Consider the following 12,680-nt stretch of genomic DNA (forward strand, 5'->3'; position numbering starts at 1 on the left):
TGTTATTGCTGACGTGTCGGACCATGACGTGCTCAGGTGTGTTCGTGCCGTCATGGGGATGGTTTACTCGGAGGTAAGAGCGCGCTTTGTTTCCCTCTTTTCTCTGCTAAACAAACACGTTTAATCCTGGTTTTAACTCTTTACTCCGAAAGGCTCATGCGCGCTCTTCCGGTTCGGGCTGATTTCTCGTGCACACACACTTGAGTTTCAGGTAAAGCTTCACTTGAAACAAACAGACAGGTAGAAGTTTAATGACCTGGCGTCACTCCGACAACAAATATGAAGACAGACACGAAAATGACTGCAGTACTGCAAGGATATCACAGCAACACAAGTACTGCAACACACTGCGAGAAAATGACTGCAAATATTCAGAAAACTACCAAAAACAGGAAAATGAGAAGAAATCAAGATAGCAAATGTTACACAATCGTTTTATTGAAATAATAATAACAATAATAATAATGAGAAACTGGTGGGATCTAATTTTTTACATGTTGAGAATCAGCCAATCAGAAGAAAGCGGTCTTAAAAGGGGAGGAGCTTGAGTGAGTGAGATAGGAGCGGAAAACTGGACGGACCGGGCTGTTCCTGATCAGCTGATAAGGAGCTTAACTCATGTAATTCCTCCTCAGCCGGCCTGCCAGGCAGCGTACGAGGGCGACGTCCGTAAGTTGTACTTCCTCCTGAAAAATGACCCCGCCCACCTGAATGTTCAGGAGGTGCACACCGGGGACACACCCCTCATTGCTGCCTGCCGCCACGGTCACCTGAATGCGGTCACATACCTGCTGGACAACAAGGCCAACAGCCAGCTGACCAATAAGGTGCCTTTCCCTGATGATGTCATCATGTTGGTTAGCGAGCTGTGTTACTGATCTGTGTGTGTGTGTGTGTGTGTGTGTGTGTGTGTGTCACACATCAGAAACAGAGGACGTGTCTCCACTACGCCTCCAAGAGGACGTTCTCACTGCTGGATTATCTGATGATCACCATCCTGATGCCCATCCTGCTGCTCGGATACTTCATCATGGTACGGCCAATCAGCAGTCTCTCTCAGTGTGACATCATACAGGTAAACCACAGTCTGATCTGCTCACCGGTGTTTCTGTGTTGCAGCTGCAGAAACAGAGGAAGAACGTGGCTCTGATGGAGGCCGTGCTGAGCACTGACGTCAGCGTCGACGCTGTCGACTACGTGCGTGAACAGGAGCTTAACGCGGTTTAATTTGAAAATCTCAGGCCACTTCCTGACAGTAAAAAGGTGTTTTGTGTGCAGAAGGGGAACACGGCTCTTCATTACGTCTGTGAGAGAAAAAGTCATCGCCTGGTTCCTCTGCTGCTGCAACGAAACGCCAAACCCAACATCAAGAATAACGTGCGTACAGACGCGCAGCACGCCGTGACAAGACGCTTTCCGTGACCCGATAACACGTGTGTCTGCTTTTACAGAACGGAGAAACCCCGCTGGACATTGCCACCAGACTCAAGTTCCAAAAGATCATCAACATGCTGAGGAAGACGGAATGAAGTTTTCATTCATGCGGACAGCAGGGGGCGCCAACACCCGATTCCTCCGCCTTCTATGCTGACGATGCTAGCATCTCAGAGAGACCTCCTAGCATGCAGCGTTTTCTTTGCTAACCACTCACCTGTCGGGCTACAAGCTAGTTTCCACTTCCAGGTTTTGTACCGAGCTAGGCTAACAGTCATTTTTCTTGTTTTGTAAGACATAAAATTAACTGAATGTTGCAATTTATCAACTAAAAAGAAAAAACAAACTTTAGAAATTCTCGCCCCATCTTTACGTTACATTTTGCTAATAGCTTTGCCTCATTTTTTAATCTTTGTGCTAAGCTAGGCAACAGTATTTGAGAGCTCGCCGTTTATCTGTAGTTCTTATACTGTCAGCAGAGGTGTGCTTTGGGACTGTTACACGAACAGGTATAATAATAATTAAAGTGTCAACATGAAATGAAGCGGGTGATGAAACATTTCAAAGTAACATTTTTATTTCTGAATAAACTTGTAAACTACATTGAAACTCTCCAGCTGTTTGTTTTACTTTACCTTTCAGATTTCCATGGTAAAGGTCACGACTACTAAAACTTTCAAATTAAGAGCTGTCAGACAAAAAAGGAGGAATGAAAACAAGCTGTGGTTGTAAAATGGTTTTATTTAGGAAACACCATCATAATGAGTAAAAATGGTTACACAGCAAGTTAAAAAAACGCACACAGGTGACTGAAACTGCAGATTCACTTCTTATTCTCACATCCACATTTTCACAGTTTGTCCTCAGGACGAGTGTCTCCATGCTAAAAACAGGAAGTAGCAAAAAGAAGCTGCACTGACCAACACACAGCTCTGGTCCTACACATTCAACCCGACGTGCTGCTTCTGAGCAGAGCACCCCGGGGCTCGCCGTGCGACCTGTTCACACGCTGAATGTTAGATTGTGACACAAATAGTTACCTGAAGCGTGACAACGCTGCTCTCTCATTGGTTCCCGGCAGAAGTGAGTCAAACTGCAGGAGAACGCGGTCCATGAAAACGCTTCAGAGTGACTGTTCATTTAAACATGCAGCAGCGTGCTTCGATCGCCTTTAAAGCTGCAGGTGATATGACAGGTCCAGGCAGGGAGGGCGGGACAGAAACATCCTGCTGCAGGAAGAAGTGTCAAAACTCAGTCTCCATAAAACCATAAACCACGCTGCAGCGGGCGGCGTCCGCTGCTCTCGCCCTCTATCGGTACTCCTGCAGCAGCTTCAGCACAGCAGGAAACATCTGCTCCGGAGCATCCAGCCCCCAGATGAAATCCAGATGTTCCCAGTGCTCAATGTGCTGATGGTACACCAGGTTAGGGACCTGCAGACACACAGCTGTTATCCGGGCTGGCCCCTCCACCTGTTTCATTAATGATCAGATTCGAGGACACGCCCCCACCGTACTCCATCATCGCCTAATGTGAATAAATCTCGTAGGTAATGCTCACCTGAGTGAGGAGGACTGCCACATCTTTTGGGTCCGCCAGCGTATCCTGTCCCCCTGAAAACAGAGCGGTGGGAACCTTCATGTCCTGGACACGGTACTCGGGGGGAGTGGACTGCAGAGGGGACACAAGGAGGACACGGAGACCGTAAGCGAGGGACCAGGTGATATTTCAGAGTCTGTAGGAGTCCCTGCTGTGCTGTGGACTCACCTGGTTGTAGTGTTTCATGTTTCCTGCTGCTCCGAAGTCAAACGCCACCAGTCTTCCTGTGTGGACGGCCTGAATACAGGAAACTTTATTAACACCTGCCCCATGTACAGGCACACCAGAGCAGAATGAAAGCTACAAAAATTAGTACCAATAATCCATCCATTCGCTTCCACTTATCCTTTTCAGGGTCGCTGGAGCCTATCCCAGCTGTCATAGGGCGAGAGGCGGGGTCCACCCTGGACAGGTCGCCAGTCTGTCGCAGGGCCAACACACAATCGCTCTCACATTCACTCCTATGGGCAATTTGGATTCATCAGTTAACCTATCCCCACTAACTGCGTGTCTTTGGACTGTGGGAGGAAGCCAAGAGTACACGGGGAGAACACGCAAACACGGGGAGAACACGCAAACACGGGGAGAACACGCAAACACGGGGAGAACACGCAAACACGGGGAGAACACGCAAACACGGGGAGAACACGCAAACACGGGGAGAACACGCAAACTCCACACAGAAAGACCCCGGCCTGAAGGTGGAATTGAACTCAGGACGTTCTTGCTGTGCGGCAACAGTGTTAACCACTGTGCTGCAGAAGTACCAATAATAGTGTACTAAATATAGAACAGGGTCATGTGACCCAGGTTCAGCCAATCAATATTAAAAGCAATGAATAATAATCCGTGTGAGCATTTCTCAAAGAACAAAATGAAATATTCAAATGAGCTCTCGTTTACTGAACCAAAAACATTAAACACAAACCAAGAGGTGGCATGTGGACACACACTGTGGACACACACTGTGGACACACACTGTGGACACACACTGTGGACACACACTGTGGGCTGTATTTGCAGAGCAACATCAAGGTCCCCACATGTACTCACAGGCAGGTATGAGTGTGTGTGTTACCTGGGACCAGTGGATCATGTTCTGGACTGAGGTCCCAGCCGGGCAGTGAGTGGTGTAGACCGGAGTCCGAGTCTGAAACACAGCCATGTGGCCTTCATCACAAACAGCTCTGACTCTAATTATCTTCAGAAAACTTCAGATGTTTCTGATTAACGTCCAGGTGTGCCCGTTCGGTCACCACCTGCTTCCCAGCGAGACACGAACCATGTTGAGGTTTTTCTCATCGAAGCCGCAGAGGACGAAGAAGATGTTCCCGCACAGTTCGCTGAGAAGATGCTTCGCACACACGTGTTCGGCCAACCATTTAATCATCGCGCTCTGGGGCAGGAAGTCCCGCCTCCCAAACAGGTCCTGTGGGGCCAACAAGAAACAACAAGACAAAGCTTATTGACTCTGTAAATGTGACGGCGATCAGACAAACGACGAGAACACGACTAGCTGGTGGTCACGTGACTGGTTCGTACCCAGATGACGGCGTCGGGCAGGAAGGACAGTTTGGCCATGGGGCTGCCCGTGAAGGCGACAGTGGCCACAGGAGCCAATCCGAAGAACAGCCTGATCTTGCTGGCGAGCTTTGGCAGCGTGGAGAACGCCATGAATGCTGGAAACGAAGAGAAGATTAATTCCATGTACGGAAGCCTGTTGGGGACAGAAATCAGGACCTCCGCAGTTCAAAGTAAAAGCACCTATGGTGGTTCCCTGAGAGTGTCCAATGTAGAAGATCTGCTCCTGGCCAGTCACCTTCAGGATGTGGTCGACCACAGCTGGAAGATCCTTCAGAGCCAGCTCATCGTGGCTGCACAGACAAACACCAGAGCTCTGTCATGTTAATGCTCGCTGACACCTGCGCAGGTGAAAGGACAGCGGGGCGGGTACCTGAACCTCCAGAACTCGTCCTCGTACGGGCTCAGCGTGCGGTGTTTCCTGGACCACGTGTTTCCGCGGCTGTTTCCTATCCACACGTCGTAGCCCGCGTCCGCCAGCACGTAGCCCAGGCTGGAGGTCGGTGGGTTGGTGATCCAGTTACTGCCTGCAGCCAGGAGACCGTGCTGGAGGAAGACCGCCGGCCTCACACCTGCAGGACACCACAAACCGTCAAATCAAACCTGCCAGGAACAGACGCCAGGTTTCTACAGAGCCACATCTGGATTCAGACCCAGCATGACGTTAAAGGGAGAAGAGGAAGGTCAAGTGAATGTAGGCGAAAGATCACGTGAATCACTTCAGGACAAAGTTCATCAGGACTGCTGTAAAAAGGAAGTGAAGCTCGATGACATGGCAAAACTTCCTGTTTGCACCGTAACCAAATGTGCTCACAGAGAAGGAAGAGCCTCCGCCTGACCTTTGGAGGGTTTCAGTCCCCGCGGGATCCTGTTCACGCCCAGGATGTACCCGTCCTCCGTCAGCACCTGGTGCTCCTCTGCTGGGTAACCCCACCTCCGGATGATCTCTGTCTGAACACACACACACACACACACACACGCACACACACACACGCACACACACACACGCACACACACACACGCACACACACACACACACACGTTAATGTGGACGTTTCAAACAGTGAGGTCAGTGTGTAAAACTACAGAGCAGAGACAAGAAAAATCGAAATAAACACGACATATCACATGACCTGACGCTGTGCCTGCAAGACCATGATGTGGGAATCAAAGACCCGCAACTGGGACCTGGGTCCAAGTGCGGTCTCTGAAAAACTTCTCCTCCCTGTGTGGGGAGGCGGGGCTTAGTAACGTGAGCCGAGATGTTCACTGGATATCAGCCGTCTCCTTGGATACCAGCCGTCGCCTGTCTCTCAGATCACTGGCGCTCGCCTCGTTTCTCAGGTTATTTGACCGTTAACACAAGTGCACCGCAGGACGCTGCTTCTTTTAAACGATGTGATGACACTGCAGTGTATCCGCTGAATGTGAAATTAAAGTCAGAAACAGCTGAGAGCCCTGTGAAATTTCAAAATAAAAGACCCTGTGCAATCTCAATGCCCGTGACCTGCAAAGTTTACTTTGTCTAAAATGCAAGAGCTGCAGTCATGTGACTGACCAATCAATGCACAGTCGCAGTGATTATCAGTGATTGGTTGGTTACGTTCCACTTACTGCAGACCAGCGTGGCGGTTTGCAGGTGCAAAGTTACAGGTTACCTGATGAAGGCGTGTTTCTGTTGCAGCACAGAGACCAGCTCATTCACCTTTAACCAATCAAAGGTCAGGGAGTCTTCGTCAGGTCCTCCACGCTGCTCTCAGCTCCATCAGCTGCATCTCTCTGATTCTTTCCAGAGTTACAGGTGTGTCTGACAGCTCAGGTGAAGGCAGGCTTCAGTACAAACAGCTCACCTGTATGACAACGTGATGACGCCAGGTCCCGAGTGTCCAAGCTACACAGAAATGCTGCGAGCGTTTATCAAAGTCAGCATTACAAACTGACTCTGACATGAATCTGAGACGGCGCTCACACCGACTCATTTCTGTCAGGACATCACGAGGAGATTTTCATATCCATATCGCTATGGTAACCTAGGGTCACGGGTCAACAGTTACAGCTGATGTCTTCCTACAGCCTGATGAGTCAGACGGTCAGAGTTCAGCGACTGCAGTGAACAAACAGTCTGAGCTCATCGTTCAGAGTCCATCAACTGAGGCCACTGTGCGAAGAGTCAGGGCTCTTATTGTGAAAGGACAGAGAGATGACAGTGACATCCTGGAAACACCCGCAGACCCTTTCCTCACTTCCTGCCATGAAGCTCCCGTTCCTGTTGTTGGCGTTCATATTAAACATGGTTTGTAACGACGAGGTCAGAGTGAGGTCAGAGTGCACGCTGCTCTAACAATTACACTGTTTCAATGAAGTTTCTGAGACAAACAGCAGCGAGCAGGAGCAGAGAACCCGAACACATCGCAGCATGGCGACTGAAATGCTTCCGCCCAGCACGGACGTCACAGACAGGAAGTAAAGTTTTAACATGGGAGTCTATGAGACTGACTACTGGAGCCTCGGTGCACGCTGGAGGAACTGCAGGTTTAGAGCTTCCTGTGTCAGAGGTTCACTCAAAAGACATGTCCAAATTTATAGGCGGCATCCTCCTGAGGACCCGGCCTTCGCGGTCTACGTGGGCCGGGTCCTCAGAAGGTCGGGTAGGCCGGAAGTGAGCAGCTGTGAAATAGGACGGTCTAGCCTTCTGCTTAGCGTCACCGCTGTCTCGGTGGAGTTTAATAAACTCGGCCGTCTGCTCCTTGCTATCTAAAATATAACAGGACACTGGCGTAAATCTTCGACCGTCTCACCTTCTGTTTAAATAGTTTTCTGTTTGATGTTTATTCAGCTGTGTCAAAACTGTGACTTTATTCTCAGCCAAACCGATTTACACAGCGCGTCGCTGTGACGTAATCAGCCTACAGACGCGGCCTCAGGAGGATGCAGCCCATGAATTTGGACACGACCAAATGTTCCAAAGGTGATGGAAACTCACAATGTTCATGTCCACTTCAGGGTCCAGCTCCTGCTGCAGGTCATCGGAGCGCCACGCTCTGCTGACGGCTGGCCCGCTGTGGACGAGAGCCGAGAGAAACAACACACACACCAACACACACAGCATGGTCTGACACACACACACACACACACACACACACACACACACACACACACACACACACAGTGTCAGGATGGTGCGTTCGTGGGTCACTGAAAAGAAAGAATTTTTCCTTCTTCTTTGGTTCAAATAAAACTGAGTCCTGTTTGATTTGAAAAGGAAGAAGAAGAAGACTCTGCTGTGAGGATCACGTGGTCAGATTCAGTCTGATGACTGTGTGCTGATCTGTGATAATCAATAATCACAGAAGCATGTGATCAGAGAGTCTGAGCTGCTGCCTGCATAAACGGCATTTTCTGACTGGACCGCTGGCTCAGAATGACGTCATACGACTGCTTCTTATACAGCGCTTTTCTACTAGGTCGTTACGCAGGTGCAGAATGGAGCAGCTGCAGCCAAAATCATGACGTAATGTTAGCGATCAGTTTGGCATTTACAGCAGTTTAAACACCGGAACTCACTTTCTGGTCCCCATAAACCTCTCGGTCCTGACGGTTGTTCTAATAATCAGGTAACGACGCTAAGAAGCGGTTACACTCACCTGTCCTCGCGCCGATCTCTCTCTGAGGCGTCCGATCATCAGCGGACTGCGCCTTCTTCTGCTTTTCCCTTTTATCTGCCCCCGTGACGTCATGAGAGAGGCTCTCTGTGATTTGCTGGCCAGAAACAGGACTCAGGTGTTAACCGTTTGGGCTCCGACGATCAGACCGGAAATAGTAACCTGTGTTGTTTGAAGCTGGGCTGTTTAAAATTCCATATATTAATTCATTTATATTTTACTCTACATTTTAAATCACAATAATGATAATGTTGTTTTCAGTCATATTAAAATACATTTTTCTTCAGCGTTAAAGAGTTTTAATATGTGGTAACTATGTATTACATGTATTATTTTAATTAAACCATGAACAGTGTTATGGACTGTAAGGATTTTATTTCATGTGAACCTTTAATACACCGTTTGTCGTATTTTATGTCACGTAGATGCAGAAACGCTTTAAACGTTTTCTGTGATTATTTTGAAATTCTATCCGGATGTGCAGCAGTTGTTTCCGTTTGACCCCGGGAAAGTTTTTGTTCGTCCTTCTGTGTGTCGGTTTCGTAACTCGTTCGGACCCGGTCTCTGCAGGTTTAGCCTGGCTCGGTTCCCGCGCTAACATGTCCCGGGTTCTGATCGTGGGTGCGGGCCTGACGGGCAGCTTGTGCGCATGTCTGCTGAGGAGAGAGCTGCAGAGCACGGTTCGGATTGTGGTGTGGGACAAAGCGAGGGGCGCAGGTGAGACAGACAGAAGTCCGTTCATAAAACTGCACAGTTTCCGTTTCCGGTGCCGTGATGGGAACACGGACACGCCGCAGAACACTAGTGACGCGTTTGTGTACCAGAGGAGCCTCCTCTGTAACTCGGCTCGGCTGTGATCACCTGCTGAGGGCGAATGACGTCAGTGTATATAGCAGAATCAGAAAGGTTTTATTGCCAAATGTTGAGCAGGTTTACAACATTAGGAAATTGCTGCGGTACTTAGTGCAAACATACCGTCATATAACGCTTAAATAGACATAAAAATAAGAATTAAAAGTGCTAAGTAGATAAATATATACATGAGTGCAGGTGGTGATCAGTGCAAACATGTGAACACAGCGTAGGGTCATGTGTTAGTGGTGGGAACAGTCATATGGTTATGTTCATGAGTCCAACAGCAGAGGGGAAGAAACTGTTCTTATGGCGAGAGGTTCTGGTGAGCAGGTAGCTGTCATTCCCACAGACACCCTCACCTGTAACAGAGACAGGAGCTTCCACCAGCATCTGTTTACACTCACCTGACATTTCATTAGGTACACTGGTGCCAGGTCAGACCCCCTGTGATTCTTCCTGTACATCATCTTCATCATCCTGAGGCTCAGTTTGAACAGATGATGAAATTCCAGCTGCCAGATTAAAAAGAGGGCTGTCCCCCATAATCAGGTTTTGTGTAATTTGATTGTGTTGAACATCATAAACCCACCTGCGACTGACTTTGGTTTGGAGACGTTTCCTGATGCTCAGCTTCAGTCGTGAACTGTCTGCCATCATATTCGCCTACAGACGGGATTCATGTCACGGGGTATCCCTGAATAATAAACACACTGGCTGATGACCCCGCTTTACTTTAAAAAACACTAAATTCCAACTGCTTTACAAACCGTAAACACTTTCTCAGAGCTCCAGAGTCACAGGTGAGTAAAGCTGTCTGCAGCCACTATAGAACACAGGTGTGACGGGATAATGTTCAGAATGGATCAGCCTATGAATTCATTTCCTTTTCTTTCTCCTTCTGTTTTGCGTATTTTTGTTCTTTATATATTCATCTTTAATATAGCAGATAGTTACACCTACACTTTTTTATGTTCAATAAAAGCTTTGTCTGCGTGCACTGAGCTGCTACCACGTGATTGGCTGATTAGTCATTTGTGTTAACGAGCAGTTAATAAAGTGGTTGGTTGGTTTGAGAGAGTAAAATGTGTGGAACAGTGGGAGTCTGTGTGCAGGCGGCAGGATGTCCACCAGCCACGCTCCCGACGCCTCGTCTCAATCGGCTGATCTGGGAGCGCAGTACATCTCAGCCACGCCCGCCTACGCTCGCACCCACCACAGGTAACGCACACCTGTTGCCTTAAAGGGCCAGTACGCCTCTGTAGCTGGGGCTTCAGGCAGGCTGACCGTGCGTGTGCGTGTGCAGGTTTTACTCGGAGCTCCTCTCTGTGGGCCTCCTGCAGCCCCTCGACTGTCCCATCGAAGGTCTGAAGGACCACGAGGGCACCGAGAACTACGTGACGCCACTGGGCACGAGCAGCATCGTCAAGCACTTCCTGTCACAGTCAGGTAAACGTCCACCTGTTGGTCAACTGTCCAATCAGATTCACCTGAAACGCACAGGCTGACTCTGATTCAGTTGGAATTAAACTTTATTGAGTCTTCGTCTGTGTGTCAGGAGCCGATTTGTTCCTTGAGCATCACGTGACCGGCCTGTATCGCCGTGGTGCATCGTGGGAGGTCGAGAGGAAGGCAGGAGCCAGTGAGACGTTTGACGCCGTCGTCCTGACGATGCCGGTCCCTCAGATCCTGCAGCTGCAGGGAGACCTGGGACAATGTAAGACGGCCAGAACACACAAGGAAACACACACACTCGGTGTATGTTTTATGAGGTAAAAAAATGACGTCTTGTGAAACACGGGTCTCAGACTTCATCGACACTGACACGAATGTGAGATCTGAGGTGTGGCGTCTCAGTCAGTAACACCATTCCGCCACACGGGGGCAGCAACAGCTGCAGGGAGAAGATCCAGCTGTTAGACACGACCCATGTTCATCGCTGTGATCAATAACTCTGAGGTTCTGATCACAAAGGTCGACCTGGGCAGACGGGACGATCCTTCCAGTCCAGCCGCTGACCTCAGAGCAGCGCAAACACTGGACTCTTATTTTGAAGAGGTGCTGACTGCTTCCTGCTCCCACAGTTTACACACACACACACACACGATCAGCACACTCTGATGTTAAGTAATTTTCCAGAGCTCTGATTGGCTGATAGATTCTTCACAACACTACACCGCTGTGTGTGGGTGTGTGTGTGTGTGGTCCTTGGTAGTGACTACTGTCCTCACAAAGACAGAAATACAAGCATGTGTGTGCGCGCACTTGCTGCAGAACAGCAGCAGCTCCACATGTGGCTTTCTAGATGGTGATGTCACCTTCAGCTTCTCTGATTGGCTGAGAGCAGACAGCGCCCATTTCCTCTGCGCTGACACACACACATACATCTAATAATAACCTGTGTGTGTGTGTGTGTGTGTGTGTGTGTGTGTGTGTGTGTGTGTGTGTGTGTGTGTGTGTGTGAGAGAGAGGCAGCCGCCTGTTTCTGTCTCTGAGCTCTAAGCCAAGAATGAAACAGCAGCAGACTTTTCATGTTTGTCTGGAGTGACGCACACACACACACACACACACACACACGCACACACACACACGCACACACACACGCGCGCACACACACACACACACACACACAGGTGAGTTCTTCTGTGGTGATTCGGGGGTGGGGCTTCCTGCTGATTGGCCCATGTCTCCTTGTCTGTCAGTGCTGTCTGTCCAGCAGAGGCAGCAGCTGGAGGGCGTTGTCTACTCGTCCCGCTTCGCCCTCGCACTCTTCTTCTCCCCCGACGCCGTCGTGAAAGTTCCCTGGGGCGCGAAGTACGTCACGAACAGCAGCTGCATCCGCTACGTCGCTGTGGACTCCAAGAAGCGCGGCGCAGGTGTGTCCGTCGTCTGTCTGCTCCCCTGTATGTTCCTCTCACCTGTATCTCGCTCACTGCTTTTGTCCACCTGCTCAGACGCTCCGGGCCGCGGCCCCTCCCTCGTCGTACATACCGGCGTCCCGTTTGGCCTGGAACACCTGGAGCGAGACAAGGAGGATGTCCAGCCAGTCATCTTGCGGGAGCTGCACAGGCTGCTTCCTGGCCTGCCTCAACCAATCAGCATCAAGTGTCAGAAGTGGCGGTACTCACAGGTGAGTCATCTGTTTGTTGTAACCTGAACTCCTCCCCCAATGCGGCGATTGACTCATGGCCCCTCCCCCTCTCTCTTGCAGGTCCAGACCTCAGTGCCTGACTGTCCGGGTCACATGACCATCCTGGACGAGCCGCTGCTTGTCTGCGGCGGCGACGCCTTCACCCACTCCAACTTTGATGGCTGCGTGGAGTCCGCACTGAGCATGCTCAGAGTGCTGAAGGCCAAATTTGCCTGATCAATCACAATGTTTCTTTTGTCGATCAATGAACTGCAGATGTGTGAGCTTGTGCTGCGTTCACTAACGTTAGTAAAAAGTTTGTTAAAACCATTTTCAGCTTCAAATTCTTTTTTCTTACATTACACTCGTTAATCACTGACCTCCACTGGGAAATAACAGGTGCCCCCGGATGGAGCCTTGGA

At 49.7% G+C, this 12,680-nt stretch overlaps 3 protein-coding genes across 4 annotated transcripts; 2 read left to right on the forward strand and 1 right to left on the reverse strand.

Moving 5' to 3' along the window:
* Positions 1-23: 23 nt before the first annotated feature.
* Positions 24-2,037, forward strand: ankrd22 (ankyrin repeat domain 22). Its single transcript, XM_004565227.3, has 6 exons — positions 24-73; positions 636-827; positions 926-1,033; positions 1,120-1,197; positions 1,279-1,377; positions 1,452-2,037. Exons 1-6 carry the CDS (start codon positions 53-55, stop codon positions 1,527-1,529), a joined length of 576 nt encoding a protein of 191 aa, XP_004565284.1. The 5' UTR covers positions 24-52; the 3' UTR covers positions 1,530-2,037.
* A 118-nt stretch (positions 2,038-2,155) lies between these two features.
* lipf (lipase, gastric) lies at positions 2,156-10,230 on the reverse strand. Its single transcript, XM_004565228.3, has 12 exons — positions 9,536-10,230; positions 8,259-8,458; positions 7,598-7,726; positions 5,454-5,565; positions 4,988-5,186; positions 4,798-4,907; positions 4,576-4,712; positions 4,316-4,462; positions 4,112-4,183; positions 3,202-3,270; positions 2,995-3,105; positions 2,156-2,867 (listed from the first exon to the last, which is right to left on the reverse strand). Exons 2-12 carry the CDS (start codon positions 8,349-8,351, stop codon positions 2,745-2,747), a joined length of 1,302 nt encoding a protein of 433 aa, XP_004565285.2. The 5' UTR covers positions 8,352-8,458; positions 9,536-10,230; the 3' UTR covers positions 2,156-2,744.
* On the forward strand, positions 8,767-12,588 carry rnls (renalase, FAD-dependent amine oxidase). Of its 2 annotated transcripts, none has more exons than XM_004565230.4 (7): positions 8,767-8,993; positions 10,227-10,349; positions 10,435-10,577; positions 10,687-10,845; positions 11,831-12,004; positions 12,083-12,258; positions 12,340-12,588. In XM_004565230.4, exons 1-7 carry the CDS (start codon positions 8,926-8,928, stop codon positions 12,493-12,495), a joined length of 999 nt encoding a protein of 332 aa, XP_004565287.1. In that variant the 5' UTR covers positions 8,767-8,925; the 3' UTR covers positions 12,496-12,588. The 2 variants fall into 2 exon arrangements, with proteins under 2 accessions (XP_004565287.1, XP_004565286.1); XM_004565229.2 differs by having other exon boundaries at positions 8,772-8,993; positions 10,244-10,349.
* The last annotated feature ends 92 nt before the right edge of the window (positions 12,589-12,680 follow it).

Source organism: Maylandia zebra, linkage group LG8, assembly GCF_041146795.1.
Source record: "Maylandia zebra isolate NMK-2024a linkage group LG8, Mzebra_GT3a, whole genome shotgun sequence".
NCBI lineage: Eukaryota > Metazoa > Chordata > Actinopteri > Cichliformes > Cichlidae > Maylandia > Maylandia zebra.